The sequence below is a fragment of the Mesoplodon densirostris genome, chromosome 10, assembly GCF_025265405.1.
Source record: "Mesoplodon densirostris isolate mMesDen1 chromosome 10, mMesDen1 primary haplotype, whole genome shotgun sequence".
Classification (NCBI taxonomy): Eukaryota; Metazoa; Chordata; class Mammalia; order Artiodactyla; family Ziphiidae; genus Mesoplodon; species Mesoplodon densirostris.
This window is the reverse complement of record NC_082670.1, coordinates 97,307,130-97,327,704: the sequence shown is the minus strand read 5'-3', so window position 1 is coordinate 97,327,704 and position 20,575 is coordinate 97,307,130. Positions and strand designations below refer to the sequence as shown.

The window sequence follows — 20,575 nt, the reverse complement described above, 5'->3', positions numbered from 1 at the left end:
TAAGATCTGTCTTCCCAACAGGTTTATACGGTGATAGGCTGGGATACACAGCCTCAGCTGATACCTTTCCTTAATTTTATAGGTTCGCCTGGACCATTGCCCAGTGCAGGATCTGTGCAAGTCATATTGGATGGAAATTTACAGCAATCAAAAAAGACATGTCACCTCAAAAATTCTGGGGTTTGACTCGATCTGCTCTGCTGCCCACGATCCCAGACACTGAAGAGGACATAAGCCCAGACAAAATAATACTCTGCTTATAAACGAATACGGTAGGGATAAGGTTCCTTCCTTATTAGCAAAATCGGTATTCTAACATCAGGTCTGCTTTGGAGATTACTACTTTTGATGCATACCGAAGTAAAAAGCGACATTACATGGAAGGTTGCAGTTTCCTAGTCAAACAACAGTATTTGAAGATTTAGACTAAAATATACTATTGAAGAGGATGAAAAGCAGTCTAGAGTACTTGGTTTCGGGAGTTACCTACTTTAGGAGCTTGGTGCTCGTATTCTGTAGGACATGAAGACATCTGTGAAACAAACTGGTGAGAGTATTTCCTGCAAAACATACCTGAAATTCCTATAAATTCTTATAATGTGAGGGTTCCTCATTTGATCCTGATCCATGGAACAGAATGGCACGTTTGTATCAGTGCTCCAAACAGCGGAAGTTTCCAGAAGCTAGGGTGCCAAGCACTAGTACTGTTCCTTTTTGAAAGAGGCAAAGCAGTGTATTATTTTAAAAGGGCTTTGTTCTTTCTGATTTTCTTTAATACTTCCAAAATTTACAAATCAGTATCTCAGAGAAACTAAAGAGTTACGTAATACACAGTTTGAGCCCCAACATGTTTGTCTGTTAGTGAAGAGTATTTGTGTATTTGCTCAGTGTTTGGTTATTCTGTTCCAAAGTTTCATTTGAACCTAAGACTACTGTGGAACACAGATGCTAAAACATGTCCCCTTCCTCCAAGTGAGATGTGCTAATAATGTATTTTATAGGCTATTTTGTTCAATATAAACTAGAGACTCTGTAAGTAAACTAAGAGCAAAACTAAATTAAACATGTTCTTTGTTTAAATAATGTAAAATATCTACTCATAAGCAGATAATCTAGGTCTAAGAAATAATTCTTAAGATAAAGTTCTAGACAGACTGATTTGCCACCTACCTCTTTGCTTATACATTCAAGGGGTTTATTGGATACTTTTACATTTGCGTAATTTTGATGTTCCTTCACTGCTTTACATAATTCATTGGGAAAAGTTCAGCTAATCGGGTACAATGGATGTGGCCAAAAACAGACTGTTAAATTTCTTATGTTTGAATTTGTCAATATTTTCTTCTTCCAAACATGCAGTGGTTTTGAGTGCCTAGCCTGGAATCCGCAACTGAGTATCATGTTGCATATTTATGTAAAGAGAGTAAATGAAAAGCAACTCGAGAACGCTGTCGTTTTTTAGCATGTGCTCCTTCCGTATTCCATATGCCTAACCTTTACTTTGTTACGACTAATAACAACCTTGGGTTTTTTAATGACTCTACTTTTTGTTCATATAGTCAGTCAGTCTTACACTGAACTAAAACGTCCTCTAAAGGGGATTCCAGGGAGTTCTTTTCAGTAGCACGGCACATCTCTTTATATCTAAACCAGGTGTAGTGAGGAAACATTTCGCCCCCTGAAGAGTGTAATCTCAGAATGTTCTATATTATTTACTGACACTTGCAAATAAAATTTCCTGGTATATAAAAACACGCATATCCTACTTCAAAAAGTCTCTTTATACATGACAAAACCAGACCTCAAATAGCTGCATACTTCCTATATATATAGCACAGTATGAATTCTACAGTGTTGGTTCCAAATATGTATCTTAATATACTTAAATATTTCAGTGGGTTATTTTATAAGACGTTTAATTACTGACCTGTGTGCAGTCGTTTCTGAGGCTCCCTTTCTTGCAACATAGCCCCTGTTTGTACACTGAGTGTTTGTCTGTCACACTTCCTCTTAGCAGGGCTTTAACAGAAATATGCATTTCAAAATTGTTTTATCAAGGTCCAAAATTGCTATTTACCAGTAGCACACAAAGATGCTCTGACTGGCTACACAGAAAGGAAAATTATAAAATGTCAGAATAAATAATACTTTGTGCCATACACCTGCAAGCATCTGGCCTCAAATCTTTAAAGAGCAAAAGGCCATAACCTTTATTTTACTTTAAAGCAACAGGAGTACTGTCACTATGTATATATGGCACCTGTTCATATATATATATACACATATATATATATACACACACATATATATATAGATACCCACATTTATCGTCCAATTCCTCAAGACTAACCAACCCTCAAGCTAATCTTTCCCGGCTTAGCAGGAAGTCACGGAAATCGTTCATTATGGCAGAGAAAAGTATCAAACTACATACTAAACTACAGCTCCCTAGGACAAGTCCTGGGTGTAGGAATGACGGCCACCTGGGACACCTCTGATCTTCACATTTTATATATGATACTTTATGCAAATTTGTCAGCTATTTTCAAGCACAAGTTTATTCTGGAATTCAGATAAAAACCGACACTTATCATACACAATCGTAGAAAATTAAACCAGGTATTTCAATTGCAAATACTAAGAAACATCTTTTTCAAGACAGTTACCATGTGTTAGGATTAATCTTAGTACTGCCCTATGCAAAAACAAACCAAAAAACCTGCTATTTAAAAAAAACCTAGACAGATTAAGTGAAGCCAACTCTTTTTTTTTCCTCAGTAGGACTATTCCAAAAGAATTACAAGGTTCAGTGATATAAATCAGATTAAGAGGAGGGAGACTTTCCTTTAGCGCCTGAAATATATTATATTTCACAAAATAAGACCTTTACCCTTCCGAAGAGATCCTCTAAGCTGGCTTTTATTCCAGTCTCTTCACTCTCACTAAGCGGGGGATGGTCTTACCAAAACGTTTCTGCTTTTTTAGTAGCCAGCTCTCATCAATTTTCGGTCTTCTTTATGTAACTTAGCAGTTCATCTTTTTCCATTTGGTAACCACTTTTCTTCCACTGTTCTCTCAACTGCTGTAAGAGAGCCCCAATTTCTTTTCCGGAAGAAATGCCCACTTTTCTGATGTCATGGCCACTTACAGGAAATGGAGGAATGGACCACTGCTGCATCTCCTTCAGAAGACCGTGCTCTCCTTGGTACTTGAGGAGTTCACACACACGAGCAGTTGCATCGGAGTCTCTAGACTAAGGGCCAAAATCAAACATTACCCCACTTGCTAATGATCTTATCCTAAAATTTAAATAAATGCTCAATGTGAAATTTTTCATTTAAAATAAAAGAAATTCACATAATACTTTGTGGGTCTTAGTATTAATACATTTGTTCCACAATTAGCAAAGATGATATAGTCTGACCAAGCCTAGAACATACTTACATCTATAATGAAGTCTTGATAGGGTTTCAAAGGTTCTGAACTATCTGTTGCTTTAATTAAATCTTTCCTGTTTTTAACTATAAATAAACCAAGATTCTTCTCTTCTTTTGAAATCTTCAACCTCAGATCCAATTTTGTGACATCGTCCTGTACTTTGAACAGTGAGGTCAAGAGAGTCATTGGCTTTGGGGAAAAACCTTCAACATTTTTACTGACTTTGTTAAATTCTTCTAAACTTGCATTAGCAGGTAAGCCTGTAGGGATAAAAGCATTTTTTCACCCATTTTTTAGAGAGGATAAATTTAATAAAATAAATTCTTTTTTTTTTTTTTTTTGCTGTACGCGGGCCTCTACCGCTGCAGAGCACAGGCTCCAGATGTGCAGGCTCAGCAGCCATGGCTCACGGGCCCAGCCGCTCCACGGCATGTGGGATCTCCCCAGACCGGGGCACGAACCCGTGTCCCCTGCATCGGCAGGCGGACCCTCAACCACTGCGCCACCAGGGAAGCCCTAAATTCATATCTTAGGCAAACACTGTTTCCGTTTGCAGATATGCCCTGACCCCAGGGCTCACTATGGGGTCCAATGTGCTGCTCCATCTTACAGATGAACCACTGGTACACTGTTACTGGCCTCTCCCACATCACAAAATCCCGCTGTTGCTTCTGAATATTAATTTTAACACCTACTGAACTATTTCCATGTATAAGGCAGGTCTTCTCCATGCTTTACATATATTAAACTCCCAGAAGCTCTCAGCCCTTCCATTAGACAAATGCCATCACTTTCATACCCCTCTGTTAGATTCAGAAACTAACACGCAAGGAAATAACGCAAGTCACAAAGCTGATAAGTGGCAAAGCCTCACTGAAACCCACGATGGACTGACTCCAGAGGCCACTTTGTTCCACCACAATGTGCTGTCTCTGAGCTGTCCCCTACCTGTGAAAAAACTGTCCTAGTCCTGACCTCAAAGTTTACCATCTTTTAAAATACTCCATTTTTCCTTTTAGAATTGTTAAACATATTTTTTTCTTACGAAATTTTTAAACCAGATGTGTTTCATGGCCAAAAAGGCAAACATTTTTTAAGTTGGACTCACCTATGTAAGGAGCCACATCAAGATCATAGATGAGGTGAATCAAATGATTTACGTGGTTACTAGTAAGAATTTTTTTCAGTTCCACCCAAATCCTCTCTCCTGATATTCCAGCCAAGCCTTTTGCATTTTCTGCAATTGCTTCCAAAGTCTCAGGATCGTGGTCACCAGGTATATCTACAATTTTCCCATAAAACCTACAAAGCAAAAGTCTCAGAATGTACTACCTCTATGCTGGTGTTTCAGCAGAAAAATCTGCTTTTCATTTTACCAGTACTATTGCAGACATCTATTTAATCAGAAACAACAGAGAAGTAGTTAGGTCTAGGAGGGACCTTAACAATCATCTGGTCAGTTCACCTTCTCTCTTCTCACATGAGGAAACGTGAGGTCCAATAAAGTATAAGTAACCTTCTTAAAGTCAGCAAGAACCAGACCTCCTCCTCACTGCACTTTCACATCACTGACTGAAACGTTAGAATGGCCATCAAAAGAGGTCTCTGAATTGGTACTGACAGTGGATGCATAAATAAACCAGAGCAGTCTTCTCCAGGCACTAAAACAAGACTTGAAGTGCCATGCTGGAGGAGTCTTAACCCCTCGAAGGTTGCCTGTCTGTACACATCAATACTTTTAATTAAGAGCTTCAAATAAAATCTCGCTGCAGACAAGGGAGTGTATTTCATGGACTCTCAGAACTGGAAGCATTAAAGTATACCTGTTTTTACCACTCATATCTTCAAAATTCAGTTCATTAGTGATCTAAATTAAATGACTAAATGGCTATGGCTGTGCCTCAGTCTGTGTCCTATTATTTGTAGAGACGGTTTGCAAACACTGAAGTCTAAAGGGATAGCATTTATTGACAAAATATGTAGACTGTCAAAGAATATTCTGAGAGTGATCCCAACCAGTGAAAAATTAGTATTAGTAGACATAAATTAGCCAGTTACAATAGTTTTCTTAAACGTTACAGTTCAGAGTTGAAAAAGCATTGCTACCCACAAAACCATCCAAATGCATTTCATACCTTCCCAATTCTTCGGACAGATTTCCCATGACCACCTAAAACGGTAAGCCATGTGAAGGCATACTTTGACTCACTACTCTGTTCAAAGCACCTAGCACAAGGGTTGGCTTGTGATAAGTAAGCCCTCTTATCTGTGTAATGAATGACTGGTGCAGAAAATATTCAATCAAAAAGAAAAAAGACCTTTTTAAAGCTGAATTATTTAAAAGATCATCACAGAAAGGAGCAAATAACTGTTTTGGACAATGAAAAGATGAAGTATCTAGGTATCATCTCATGAGTCACAGTATCCTGTCTCTTGGAGACAGACATTTGGGATGTCACCATTGTGTACAGTAACCTGCTGTGCATTTCACATGATCAGAATTGTGCTCTGGTGATAATATTCAAAACTGTATCATTAATGTAACTTATAAAAATCCTTACCTGAAATATCTTAAAATTCGAAGATAATCTTCTTGTATCCTCTGTTTAGCTTGTCCAACAAATCTAACTTTCTTATTTTTTAAATCTTCATAACCATTAAAATAGTCAAATAAAGTACCATCGAAACCTATTCATTAGAAAAGAGGGAAGAAAAATCACTATTGACAAATAAGACCTGGAAAACAATGGCACATACACAATGGAATATTACTCAGCCATAAAAAAGAATGAAATCTTGCCATTTGTGACAACATGGATGGATCTCGAGGGCATTATGCTAAGTGAAATAAACCAGACAGAGAAAGACAAACGCCGTATGACCTCATTTTTATATAGAATCTTAAAAAAACAAGCTCAGAGAGAGAACAGACTGGCGGTTGCCAGAGGCTGAGGCCAGGGGCCGGTGCAGTGGGTGAAGAGAGTCAAGAGGTACAAACTCCTAGCTCTAAAGTAAATAAGTCCTGAGGAGGTAATGCACAGCATGGTGACTCCAGTTAACAATACTGTATTCTATATAAGATAGCAGACCTTAAAAGTTCTCATCACAAGGGGAATAAAATTCTGTAACTATGTATAGTGTCAGGTGTTAACTAGACTTTTTGTGGTGATCATTTCTTAATATATACAAGTAGCAAATCATATTGTATACTTAAACTAAGGTTGTATCTCAATTACTACCTCAATTCAAAAAATTAAAAGGAACTGAGAAAAAAACTGGAAAACTTAAGAAAATTAGCTAAAAACTATCACAAACAGTAAAAACTAAGCAAAGTGAAGACTTACAAGGTTGAAATACAGACCTGAATAGCATTCATCTATATCCAGTATCAAATGGAAGATATAATGGAATAAAAGGCTGCATTTACACCAGCAATTAAAATACTCTCAGTAAACTAAACAAGACCTATTCCAGTATGAAGTGGGCGGAGACAACATCAAACAAGCTGATTTTCAAGTGAATAATGGAAAATACCCAAGAACTGCCAAAATAATCCGGAAAAAAATACATAGTAGTAAAAACTCCCTGGAGAAATTAAGTACTAAAAGTAATAAATAATAAACCATAGGAAAAAATTTTATAATCCTGAAATAGGGACGGCCTTTCGTCACCCCTTTTGGTACAATATAATTACCAAGAAGAAACAACAAAACACAACACCACAGCCTTCAAAGAAATTAATAAATCCAACTACATAAAACATCAGATATGCCTGCATAGCAAAAAACATCACAATGCAAAGCATCAGACAGATGACATACTGGGAAAAACACATTTCAGTCTGTATCATAGAGACAAATGGCTAATTTTGATAATCTACAAAAAGCTCTTAAATAGAAAAAGACCACATAAATGGAAAAATGAGCTAAAAATATATACAGGAAATACAAAAAGCCTCTTTAAAAATGAAAATTTTCAGGGCCTCCCTGGTGGCGCAGTGGTTGGGAGTCCGCCTGCCGATGCAGGGGATACGGGTTCGTGCCCCGGTCTGGGAGGATCCCATATGCCGCGGAGCGGCTGGGCCCGTGAGCCATGGCCGCTGGGCCTGCGCGTCCGGAACCTGTGCTCCGCAACGGGAGAGGCCACAACAGTGAGAGGCCCGCATACCGCAAAAAAAAAAAAAAAAAAAAAAATGAAAATTTTCAACCTTAGTCATAAGAAATGCAAGTTTATGATACCATTTTTCAGCTTTGTATCAGCTTGGCAAGGATCCAAGTCTTATTACACTGTCAGCAAGGGGACAGTAAATCTGATGGTGACACTTCACCATGCAGCCTTTTAAACTTTGCGAATTTTGAACCATGTGAACCTAATATCCATTCAAAATGTTGTAAACCAATTTCTACCACAATATGCTCTCTCACATGTTGAACAAAACGAAAAAAAACTAACAATTTTAATATAAAGTGCATAAAACCTCAGGTATGAATAAAGTGATCAATTCATCCCAGTCATCCCAGGACTCTGCTGATTTTAAAACTGAAAATCGCAGGTCTCAGGGAATTAGTTCAGTCCCAGGCAAACGGAGACAGATGGTCACCCTGAGAACTAAGAAGGAAAAAGAGAAACACTTCGAGCAAAGACACAGGTACCATTCAACCACCCAAACGGGGAGCTCTGTGAGCCTAAGAGAGACTTCACCTCGTGGCATCACAGAAAGGAAGCACTGCCACTAATACAAAAAATAACCGCTTGTCATTTTCATTCTCTTGAACCTGAAATGCTCTTCGATTATCCCAAATGCAACGACACTGGTAAACTCAGGCTTAATACTTGCCAAACTCTTTTGATGTGGCATTTTGACACTTAGAGCCAATTTATAAGGCTCCAGATTCAGAAAAATATAGCAGGAAATGAGAATAAAAAACTATGTAAAGAGACAAAGGTACTGATTACAGTAGAACATAAATGTGGTCTATATCTGTCTCTTCATGTTACTTAATGAAGAGACTCTTAACTCCCTGGGGAATGTGGAAATAATAAGATCTTTTTCAGTAAAGGGAAGATCAAATTTGGAGGAAAAAAACATAGTGTGACAAAACAGAAAATAAGGGTTTTGAAAAGCAAAGTAACCCTCACCCCCAGAACCAGGAATGCTTTATCTGATAAGGCTTGAAAAAAGTCTGGATGGGAAAATGGGCTAAAGGTAAGGATTACTGAGTATATATCAGTGTGTACTTTGTTTTGCTCTGAATACCCTTTAAAAAAATGATGAATAAAAATGAGAAATAAAGCTGTGTTGCTGAGCATAATGTGGTGGTTAAGGATGTGACCTCTGGAGCCAGGCTGCTTAAGTTGGAATCCTAATTCTCCAATTTACCAGCTGCAGGACTTTGAGCAAATTATCATAAGTTAAATACCAGGAACTACTCATAGGGCTGGTGGGAAGATTAAATTTATGTGATGGGCTTAGAACAGTGGCTGGCACATTATGAGGGTTCAGCAAATGTTAGAAAACAGTAGTACCAATAAGAACAGCTTTTATTTTTATAAAATAGCATCTTGAAAAAGGCTATTAGTTTCTCTTAGTTATGTCTGCATATGAGAAGCTAGTTGTAAGATTTTTCATACATTGCACTAGTTCGAGCAGTTTAAATAAAAATGATGTAAGAAGAAAGTAACACCTGGAGTTCCACCCTCTAATGGAGAGAAAACATGCCTCCAGCTGGGCTGCCTTTGGCCATAAATCACCCAGGCTTTGGAAACCAGTCAAGGCTCTCCATGACTTGAGCTCAAGTACTTAACATCTCTGAGTCTGTTTCCTCATCTGTCGAATGAGTTTCATACCCACTTTATGGAACTTTTCTGAGAATTAAATGAGCTAAAGTCTATCAAGTGAGCACTGATGTGCCTCGAACCGAGTAGGTGCTCTAGAAATGTTATTTGGCATTAATGTAATCAGCAAGAGATCCCATCTGGGCCTACAGCCCCCTTCCCCATCCCACGAAGTGGAACCCACTGCTTCATCCTTTCACAGTTACTGTGCCCCAAAGTAGGTTACGAAGAGTGGATGCTCCATCTCTCTTTTCTAATCCAGAGATTTAAACCTAAAGAGCTTGTCTAAAATTTAAAGGACAAAAAAATAATGCTTCAATTGCGCACCAAAACACTAACCTAATTCACATCTACTCCCATTATGATTCTCACTCCTTTCATGAACAAGTTAAGCTGAGATGATACACAGGTTCCCTCTCACACGCCACCTCTGACGGAGTACAGACAATTGCTGAGACGCAGTGCAACAGAAGACTGTGAAGTGGGGCTCGGCACATGGAGCAACGGGCGACGGAAGAGGTGAAGCCACTGACCGAGTGCACTACCGGCACCAGCAGAGAGGAAGGGGTGAAATGTGCGCACAGGAGAGACAGAGGAAAAGGGGCACAGCGTGTGTGTGTCTGTGTGCACGTTTCTGACCCAAAACCTAACATTTTTAGATGCGATTAATAAGGTGCCAGGCACTGCGCCAGGGAATCGCCATGACCAACTCCTTTAATCCTCACAACAACCCTGCAAAGGAAGCTAATACCACCTTCCTCGTTTTACAGCGAGAGAATGAGGGAGTCCGAGGAACCCAGGGATCTCGGCTCCAGGGTCGTCTAACCAGCAGGCTGGCTCTTGGAAGAAACTACTGTAACCCCTCAAGCTGGGGAACATTTCCAGGATGCAGGTTTCACTCAAAAAGAAGGCATTCGGACTGAATTAAAACATTATCTACATATATTACCTAAAAACATAGAATTTATAGTGAGATCTCTGCGTTCAGCATCTTTCTGCCAGTCAGTTGTGAATTCGACCTCAGCGTGTCTTCCGTCAGTGGCAACGTCAATCCGTAGTGTAGTAATTTCAAAATTTTCTTCATGAAGCTGGAAGTAAATATATGTTTTTTTTAAATTCGTTTTTAGTATCACTGGGTAAATCGAAATTAACATGTCAGTCCTGACAGGTATCTTCTTTCTTTTTACAGTCAACTAGTGCACATATACCTTGAGACAGGAAGACACCCATAGTATTCAAAGATAGATCCAAAGAATATTTTTAAGAAATAATAAACCCATCTTAATTAAAAAAGATGAGTCTGACATATAAAAATGGCATGTCTGACAAATCATGTGGCAGAAGGGAAGAGCCCTTAAAAATAGTATATTCTGGTTCTTCAATTTCAAACCAGGCTACTCTTTGAAATATTTTTTAACAGCTTCAGTTTGCAAAGAGCTGAATATCAATTTACAGAATATATACCACTGAGCAAAGGACTGACAGAGGAAGGAATACAGGTACCACATCCTGCAGCTCCTTTACTGGTAATCATCAATGACGTTAAAATACAGTGCCACATATATCTCGGGAAGAGCGATTACCTCCAGCTGGGAAAAGTTGGGTAGCCTCATGTTAGAGGGACATGTGGTCTTAGCCTTGAAAAATAAATAGGATATGTACATGCAGATGTGGGAAGAAGAACATTCAGATGAAGAGAAAAGATGACCAAAGGCACAGTGGCGAGGAAGAGGGATACCTGTAAGGAAAGCACACTGGACCAAGAGCACATCAGCACGGAGGGGAAGACAGCAGAGGGCGCTACATGCCAAGCAGGGGTCTGGAATCTCTTCATTAGGACTGAAAGTCATTAATGATCAGTAAAAGTCTGTTCTAGAATTCCTCTCAACCTCATGCATATTCTTCTCTACAGACAAACTAGTGCTCACTACAGAATTCCAGAATCAGGAATTTGAGGCACAAGTTATCCCAAAGAAAAGGGTATGAAATATGAAGCCTGTTGAAAATCCGTGTAAGAAAAAATTAGACCTCCAGAGTGACTCCCTCACCCAAGCAGAGAAACAGAGATTAACCAGAAAGGCTGACCCCAAAATAATCAGAACTTGGGGCACCAGACACATGACCATGGGAGTGATGCACCAAAATGAAAATAACATGAAGAAAAAAACAACATGACCCCTATCACTTTCCCCACTTGGTTTTCAAAATGCTAACAAGCAGGCTTATTCTAACCTGGGTAACACTGGAGGATTCCTCTGACGTCTCCTAATGAAAAGTCCTCCTGATATTGACAGTGGTGGTCCCATAACTAACTGGCTGACGCTTCCCACACAGAACTACAGGAGAGTGTTCAGGTCATTCTGCACACAGTAGATCACCCAAACATAAAGAGAGACCGAAAAATACCCACACTGAAGGAAAGCCAACAGCAAAGACGGAACAAGCTCAGAGGAAATAAAGACATTGTCGAAGTACCTAAAATTGATGCCCTAAGGGAAATAAGAGAAGATACTGCATCTGAAACAAGAACAGGAAGCTTTCAAAAATACTGTAAGAAAGACCTCTTGAAAATTTAGAAGACAGCAAAAGTTGCCAATACAATAGGAAAACTGGATGATCAAGTTAAGGCAATCTCAAAGTAAAATAAAAACAAATGAGAATATAAAATAAGAGACAAAAGATAAAACTAGGAGATGAGTCCCCGTGGTCCAAAGTCCAGCATCACGGGATTTTCCAAAGGGAAAGACATTTAACAAAGGGGATGACATCATGAGGGGAACACAAGGGGGCCCTAAGTGCCCTACACAATGAATGAAAAAATAAATCCGAGCCAAGGCACGTCATCTTGAAATTAAAAACACCAGAGATAAAGAGATCAGAAAGGCTTCCAAGAGGGGAAAAAAATAATAATAATCAGGTCTCAAACAAAGGAGAGATCCGAATGAGCTCAGACTTCTCAGTGGCAGCACTGGAAGGTAGAAAAACAAAGTCTTTACATTTCTGCCTGAAAATAATTCCCAGCCTTGAATTCCACAGCCAAGCTAACTATCAGATCAGTGTGAAGGTAAAATAAAAAAACATTTCACACATGTAAAGCTCTCTCAGGTTACCAAAATGAGGGCATAATCCAGGAAAGACTACCACGGGATCAGGAACCAGGAGGTCTGGTAAGTAAGAGGCCAAGGAAGCTCCCAAGATCTGGTGCGGGGAAATCCCAGGACGGGAGTGGGGAGCCGGCCTAGGACGCACAGATGGGAGAAGACAGACTGCAGCCGGTGAGCTGGCTCCAGAAAAAGGAACTGAAACCTGACAGTGAAAGCCACCACGAGGAACTGCAGAGCACAGGATGAATGAATGAGCAGCACACGAGAGCTGTGTCACAGAACTACGCCGTTAACTCCAGGGAAAACCCAAAGCACAGAACACGAGGAATGTAGTCGAAACACACTGCACGATCTAGCCATAAACAACACTTATGAACTGATTTAACCAAAAATTATGGCATATGTGTACTGAGAAAATGAGGGAAGGAGCATCGTATGTGCTTGCTGTTGAGGAGGGTGTGATAAGAAGGCTCAATCGTCTTCCCTGCAGCAAGTCAACAAGCAACATCTTAAGACCGGAAATTAAAAACGAAAACGAAACACTGGAGCGTAGAAAGGTCTTTTTTAGAAACGTGGAGGGAAAAAGTAACTACTATAAAAATAAAAGGGCCTTCAGCAAAGGAGGATGCAGTACTTAATAGAGGGTAGAGGGGACTGACTTTTTTTTTTAACTAGGCTTTTTGTTATTTGCTTTTTAAAAACTAGAAATGATCTATAACCACTCTTGACCTTACCAAAAAAGGCAATGTGGTTCCTGTCAAACTTTTCACTCACCCTGGCAGTGATCGTCCCGTGCTTTTCTCCTTTGTTGTTGATCATACGGATGCCGACCGACTGAAACAGCTCCTTCATTTGAGCAGGGGTAGCAGTGGTAGCAAAATCCACATCCTGCGGCTTTTCTCCGCTGAGTAAGTCCCTCACTGCTCCTCCTGCTATTCGTAATTCATGATTTTCTTTGACAAATAGTTCTGAGGTGAAAAAGAACGTCTTCTGTTTCAGTGTGTTTCTTTTAAGCGCAGAAGTACAAATTTTCCCACCTACTTGGGACAGCAGAGATTACTGAAATCAGCCTTTTTACATAAAAATTGGGAGAACAAGGCCCACAGCAATGAAGTGACCTGCCTACAGCGGAAAGCCTCTAACAAACATGAGAAGCAGGGATCGTGCAGAATTTCTTTTAGGTTAATTCGGAAGATCATTTAGAATTCCACAGTGCTTCAAGGTCATCGATGTAAATTTGAATTACTACTAAAAAGTAAAGTCAAGAATTCCGCTCTCTCTCTCCGGGTTTATGTGCATACTTTAGAAATGTGAAGTGTTCTTGCACATATTTCTCTCTGTATATTGTGCTGAGGTGACATATTCATGCAGGAAGCTATCAAACATTAGTCTAACACACCACACATGATAAACGTTATAGCTAAGAACGCTTCAAGAAATAATCGACATCTGATGTCTGAAACCAGCTCAGAGCTCTTCTATGGAGAAGCCATATGACACTGGGGTCACCGTGAGGACCTGAGTCCAGGACACCCAAAGCAGGCAGAGGACAAGGCTGAGTCCACCACAACCACCCATGTGACTAAGGGACACCACAGGGACCCAGTGAGCATGACATCCAGGACCCGGCCTGACACCACCACCCAAGCCTTGGTGTTGCTATGAGCCGGACGCGCACAGTGAGGCCCAGGTGTCCTCCTGTGAACATAACGGTGGCAGAGAACATCCACAGCAGACAAGGCCACCCTGTGACCAGGATCAAGACAACTCGTCATCATTTCTGAACAGATGAGACACAAGCACTGCCCAGACAGCACCCTGTAACAGTTCATACGTGTGATACCCTTAGTTCCCAGTCAGCGTTAGCCTCACACTGTGTAGCCTTCCCACCTTCCAGGTAAGAGTCATTAAGACAATCACAGGTTAACCCCTGCTTCCTGACACCACCTGATGCACAGCAAAGCCCCGCTTCTTCAACTTGCCCCCAAAACACATGATTCAAGCTCACATCCTACAAGACGTCCTTTGTACACCCCTGTTACTCAGAGGCCCCAAGGTGCCCCAAGGTTCCCCATGGTCAGGGCTCCCCGTCTCGGCGAGGGGTGTTCCTGCTGGTCTCTGGCAGGAGGGCGCTGACCTGAGCGTTCGGCTAAAGGCGTCAGAGCTCTAGCAACACTAATCACAGCTCAAAACGTCATCCTCCGTCCCCACGCCAGTCTCTGTGCTCTTTGTCATCCTCCTCCTCTACCTGTTCTTCCCAGGCCTTCCAGCTGCAGACCTCTGCAGACTCCCTCAAATGATCTGCTAAAAATAACAATGGTTCCCTCCCTCTACCTTCTTGCCTTAACTAAAGGCTCTCCCACAGGGTTACCACTTCCGAGAGCCCCCTCCCAGAGGAAGTGTGCAAACTCCTTTAACTCCACATTTCCATTCAAGTCCCAATGAGTCCTTAAAATGAGGTCCATGGCCCCTTAAATTAAAATATAAAAATCATCTGTTAGTCCAAAGTTTTCCTGAGACTTAGAGAGGTAAGGTAAAGAAGAGTTTCATGAAGTAGTACTTACCCTTACTATACACACCATGCAATCTAATCTATTCTTTATCTCTTTTCCTCTATTTTTTAATGCTGGTCATGACCACTAAGTTGACTTTATGACCCACTCACCGGTCACACAGTGGGGAACACACACTGACCCAGCTCACCCTTACTCAACTCCTGTGATTCAGTTTAGGAAGCCTCTCCTCGTGGTGGAGTAAAGTGAATTCCACCTAAGCTAGGAGAGCAGCCTATCTTTAATTACATTAAAATTACCTGTTTATGTCTTTGTCTCCCCACTTCTCAGAGTAGAAAACCTAGCTCACTCAACTTTATACCAAACTGGCTCACGATGGAACTGAACTGTGGTACACAAGCTTAAGAAAAAGAAAACAAAGAGGGATCGCTTCACTGAAAAGTGTACTTTTTAAAAAGCTTTTCTTCCTTTAACTTGAGAGTACATAAGAAACTGTTGGAATGCAAAAAATGGGCAAGTTTTACTTTCATTTGAACCTACTTTAAGAGGATGAAAGTCAAGGCTGAACACAAAGATAACCACTGTTTTGAGATTCTCAAGCTGCGTCTACTAAAATAAAATTGTAAGTTCAAAGTCACCCAGTGTATTAACTACATTACAGAAAAAAATGTTCCAGAACTCGAAGTAATCTATTCATCATTTTGATTAGCCCTATGGAAATGGATAACTATGTCCAAAAATCCTCACAATCCTAACATTTTTATAAATGAGAATGGCACATAAAGGCATATGTACGTGCCTGTGTGAAACAGCAGTCATAAAAACTGCAAGAAAGGCATGATTTTATACTGACCCCAAACAGTAAGAATCATCCAGCTTAACGAGGCTCCTTTTCCCCGTTACTGACATCTTCAATCTTACAGAAACAAGGACACATTCCACATTCCAACAAACTTTGTAAACTACATACATACTCAAGTGAACAAAACACCTCATACAACTAAACTTAATTGTAAATTCAAGCTTAAGACTCATGAAACGCAGGATCTCATCACTCCAAATGGTCTTCATTTGTGTCAGCTGCCACATCTGATAGCAAGCTATTATTAATCAGTCTGAAGAGCAACCAAAAGACCATGACATTAATTTGTCAGAAAACTTACAATTGTCTTCTATCTTCTAAATTTTATTTTAATTTTCAGTCAAATTTTCATAAACTGCTTCACTTTACAATTTTGAGTTTTGAGTGTTGGAGGTCGTAGGGATGGAGAGCGGGCAGGAAGTGTTAGTAAAAAGACCACTACACAGCACGACCGTTACTACCGGAAAACAAACTATCTGTTCCTTAGCGTTTCTAGGAAATCCCAAACTTCAAGAGTGATCAGCTATTCCAATTGTCCCAAATGTTAATATGACTTGGTGACATCACATACCTAAGCAGCAGCGGATAGCTAACCATGGAGCACTATCTCCCAGCAACCCTGGCTTGTCCACTAACCGTGTAACTTACACAAAAAGCACTAGGTTTGGAACTTCAGTCTCATGTATACAATGAAGAAATAATTTTATATGCCACTGGTATTATATGGCTGTCCTTAAGCAAAAGGAAACATAAATTACATGACATAAACTGGCATTATAAAACGCTGTATGAGCATAATACACTGTCCTAACCTCCCAAATTCTTGCTCACTGGGAACTAATTTTACATTTGGCAAAACAGCTATCACGATTTAAGAACTGGTACAGTATGAAACTGCACAGCATCACGGTACAACAGCCATCATTTTTTTCCTTTGTGTGTTTTTGTGCATTGTTTTCATACAGAACATTGTATTTTACCAGGATACTCAAGTCTTTAGAAAGTAGCAAAGATCAAATAAAACTAATCAGTTGATTTTCTAACCACTGGGCACTGCACTAAAGGACTCCATTCTTGCCGGTTCCACTATAACCTAGAAAAACGCAATCTTAGAAGATGCCCATGCTCCCATTTGCCAGTCTTTCGAGGACCAGACCACTGGGCAAATACTACCACTCTCTTACCATACTATTCCGTCTCTAACTTCCTTAGGACTTCACCTCTCAAGGTGGAGAAAACTCAGCTCTTGAAGTCAGGGTTAGTAAGCCAAATGCAACTGTTAAAATAAAAAATGTTCAAGGACCTACAGTAATCAATATCCACAGCCTTGTTTCCAAAAGAAAAATGCAGAAGGATCTGAGATAGGCCCCCAAGAGTTAATTCCCTACATCCAATCATTTGGCCCTTACAATGGAAGACGGGAAGAGTGGGAGCTGGGAAAGGCATGTAAGGAAAGAATAAGCTAGAATTCAACTCAAAGTTGAAGCTTCTAGACATGAGCCATACAAACAGTAGCCACACGTGGTTCTTGAGCACTATGAAATGCGGCGAGTCTGAATTAAGACGGTCTGTACGTGCTAAGGACCAGATTTCAAAGATTTACAAGCAAGAGAAGGAATTATCTCACTCATAATTTTTACACAAATTTGACATTAAAATGATGGTATCTTAAATATACTGAATTAAATAAGTTGATGTACTAAAAATAGTTATTAAAATTCATTTCACCCACTTCTCTATTTTTTTAATGCAGTTACCAGAAAAGTTTATGTACCATATGTGACTCACTTCTATGGGACAGTGAGTTTCTAGCATTTTTCACTCTAATTAAAAATCACAGCAAAGCATCTGCTTTAGGCCCTCCACTTCAAGACTATGAGAAGAACCTATAAAAATCAACAAGTTCTGGACCATTTACCTCTGACATTCACCTAAAAAAATCACCTTATTTCAAGAATAAGAAAGTAGCTCTGTCAATAAGCTAATGCAAGGGAAGTCATTTTAAAGCAATGGTTCCTCCACCTTCTGGTCATGAGAATTAAGAGAGGAGAGTTTTTATCAAAATTTATGAATGCCCATGCTTCCTAGAGATTCCGATTCCAGTTCAGTGGGGCAGGAGTGGGACACCAGCACCTGTATGTTATAAAAAGCTCCCCACGGGGCTTCCCTGGTGGCGCAGTGGTTGAGAGTCCGCCTGCCGATGCAGGGGATGCGGGTTCGTGCCCCGGTCCAGGAAGATCCCACATGTCTCGGAGCGGCTGGGCCCGTGAGCCATGGCCGCTGAGCCTGCGCGTCCGGAGCCTGTGCTCCGCAATGGGAGAGGCCACAGCAGTGAGAGGCCTGCGTACCGTTTAAAAAAATAAAAAAATAAAAAAAGAGCTCCCCAGGTGAATCTAATGGACAGCCAGAGTGGCAAACCAACAGTTAAGGTCATGTTTCTACATGCATACACATTAATATATTTCTGAAGGCGTGACTAAGATACCATAGGCTTTGAAATGCAGCCGTGTGCACTGCAACAGCAGTAGCTGATACTGAGAACCAACATAAGAAATGATGGAACTGCGGCAAGCAAGATGAAGCTGCTGTAATCTGGCACTTAGCTCCAGTGGTTTCCCGTGTTCCTTCCAGGTAAGTTAACCCCCACTTCCTTCTACCTTCAGTTGTTTCAAAAAGCACTTATACCTGGGGCGGAAATATAGCTTAGTGGTTACAAGCTGGGTTCTCAAATCAAGACTGCACAAGTTCAAAACCCAGCTCTCCACTTATTAGCTATAAAAACGTTGGAAAAGCATTTCACATTCCTAAGCCTGTTTCTTCAACCATAAAACAAGAGGAAAAGTACCTACTCCTTAAGTTAGTAGGCCCAATTCTGTGATGCATATAAAGTACCTGGGGTGACACACAAAAAAGCCATGTTCCCCCCCCCCCGCCCCGGTACGCGGGCCTCTCACTGTTGTGGCCTCTCCCGTTGCGGAGCACAGGCTCCGGACGCGCAGGCTCAGCGGCCATGGCTCACGGGCCCAGCAGCTCAGCGGCATGTGGGATCTTCCCGGACCGGGGCACGAACCCGTGTCCCCTGCATCGGCAGGCGGACTCTCAACCACTGCGCCACGCGCCACCAGGGAAGCCCCAAAGCCATGCTTTAATTTAACTGCAATCATTATTTGCCTCTTCTCATGATTTGGCTATAGTTTTGGATTACCCATGCATGGTAAACCCTGCTTTCATTAGCTTAACAACAACAAAAACCCATGAAGGTTGGCTAAAAAACGTTAACCCTCTGCCTCTCCATTTTTACAGGCTTCCAAAGCAAGAAGAGGCATCCTAATGTCTCACCTGTCAGACTCTTCAAGCCTTCTGTGAAAAGTGACTGGAACTCTGGAGACTGCAACTTCATTGTAAACAGAGAGTGCTTCAGAAGGCACAGGCTACTCCAGCTGCAGCTCAGCAACTGCCTGCGCCAGGGACCCAGGCACCTCAGCATCTGGAGAGAAAGTCACCAACCACACATCTACAAGACAAGCAAGCATGCCCAACAATGAAACTTCCCAGTGAAGGACAACAAAGGGATATTCTGCGATTTTACTTATCAACAGAGACAGACATTCATCTCCTGTTCAGATGAAAAACTGAAAAAAGCGACAGTGGGAGGGAGAATTACAGCTGGAACTACGCTTGTCGTTATCCGGTTTTGCACTCATGAAGCACATACTACTGATACTACCCCCGCATATGTATTTTACTGTTAGGGTGCTCTCCCGGGAGGTGGTTTAAAGCGTGAGGGCTGCCGAGAACAGTGGTTCTAGAAAATGTAACTCAAAGACTTGCAGGAATACCTGGTCTCCTCCAGAACAAGTCACGGTCACACACTTGCCCACAAGCACCTGAGACTTACGACCCAGGGATATTTCCTAGGCACTGTAAAATAAGGTATTTCCCCATGACCGGTCCTTGCTGCCCGCTTCTTCCTCATTCACCATCCGCCCCTCCCATCACGTCTCCTGAATCCCACCCACCCAAACCCCGCCTTCCGTCCTCCGTCCTCCCACCCCGCTTTCCACATAAGGTGGGCTTCCGTGAGGCAACAACAGAGCTCAAGTGACTCCCGACGGAAACCACTAGAGAAGAACCATTCCTACACTTGGAAAGCAGGTTTCAAAGAGCGGCGCTTCCCACCAGGGGGCGAGCTCCCCTCATCCAGACCACTGGGGAGGACAAACACCGCGCTTCCTTCCACCTCCGATTCAACTCAGAAAAACCCAGGGCGGGGGACCCAGGCCCTGAAACGGCGTGTCCCGCCCCTCCCACGACAGGTGCTGGACAGAAGACGGACACCCTCAGGGGCCCGGCCGCGAGGAAGGGAAAGCGCCCGGGGGAAGCCCAATGAAGCAGCCCGCGGTTAGCGAGACGTGGCGCACACGCGGCCCCACGACCTCCAGGTCGGGCTCCGTCCCCTAGTGCGGAAGAGGCCTCTCACCGCCCCCGGCACCCGCCTTCCCCAAGACCCGGCCCGCGCAAGAGCCCACAGGCAGCTCGCGTCGTCGCCGCTGCTCCCCCTCCCAGCGGCGCGCACCCGCAAATACCCCGCGCGCCCGCTCACCGGCCCCGCTGCGCCGTCATCGCCGCGCGCACTTCCCGGCGGCAGGCGAGGGGACGTCACTGACGCGCGCCGGTCGACGGCAAATGGGAAGTCGCAGCAGGGTGTGGGCGGGGCCCGCGCAGGCTCTCCCCGGCCCTCCCACCACCCCGCAGAATCCGCTCGCTGGAGCGCGGTTCCCCAGCTACTCCGAGGGCTGCGCGGCCAGTCGTTGCTCCTGGGG

The 20,575-nt window shown here is 42.0% G+C and overlaps 3 protein-coding genes across 9 annotated transcripts in view; 2 read left to right on the top strand and 1 right to left on the bottom strand.

Moving 5' to 3' along the window:
• CRBN (cereblon) overlaps positions 1-3,335 on the top strand; it is a 27,224-nt gene extending 23,889 nt beyond the window's left edge. For 2 of the 4 annotated variants that reach the window (XM_060109052.1, XM_060109055.1), the window contains exon 11: positions 83-1,543. In XM_060109052.1, coding sequence (XP_059965035.1) covers positions 83-263 — 181 coding nt within the window. In that variant the 3' untranslated portion in view covers positions 264-1,543. Of the gene's footprint in view, positions 1-82; positions 1,544-3,089 lie in introns of those variants that run through there. The other 2 variants (XM_060109054.1, XM_060109053.1) reach the window with 2 other exon arrangements.
• TRNT1 (tRNA nucleotidyl transferase 1) lies at positions 1,546-20,420 on the bottom strand. 4 transcript variants are annotated; one of them, XM_060109059.1, is made up of 8 exons: positions 20,356-20,369; positions 19,092-19,239; positions 13,152-13,345; positions 10,223-10,361; positions 6,000-6,126; positions 4,547-4,740; positions 3,445-3,698; positions 1,546-3,253 (listed from the first exon to the last, which is right to left on the bottom strand). In XM_060109059.1, the coding sequence occupies exons 2-8, from the start codon at positions 19,237-19,239 to the stop codon at positions 2,999-3,001; spliced, it is 1,311 nt and encodes a 436-aa protein (XP_059965042.1). In that variant the 5' UTR covers positions 20,356-20,369; the 3' UTR covers positions 1,546-2,998. The 4 variants fall into 4 exon arrangements, with proteins under 4 accessions (XP_059965042.1, XP_059965040.1, XP_059965041.1 ...); XM_060109057.1 differs by having other exon boundaries at positions 1,547-3,253; positions 19,092-19,266; positions 20,356-20,420; XM_060109058.1 differs by having other exon boundaries at positions 1,547-3,253; positions 19,092-19,266; positions 20,339-20,357.
• IL5RA (interleukin 5 receptor subunit alpha) overlaps positions 19,284-20,575 on the top strand; it is a 55,457-nt gene continuing 54,165 nt past the window's right edge. Inside the window, exons 1-3 of the mRNA XM_060111503.1 lie at positions 19,284-19,306; positions 19,822-20,153; positions 20,214-20,575. Of these exons, the coding sequence (XP_059967486.1) occupies positions 19,284-19,306; positions 19,822-20,153; positions 20,214-20,575 (717 nt within the window). The remainder of the gene's footprint in view (positions 19,307-19,821; positions 20,154-20,213) is intronic.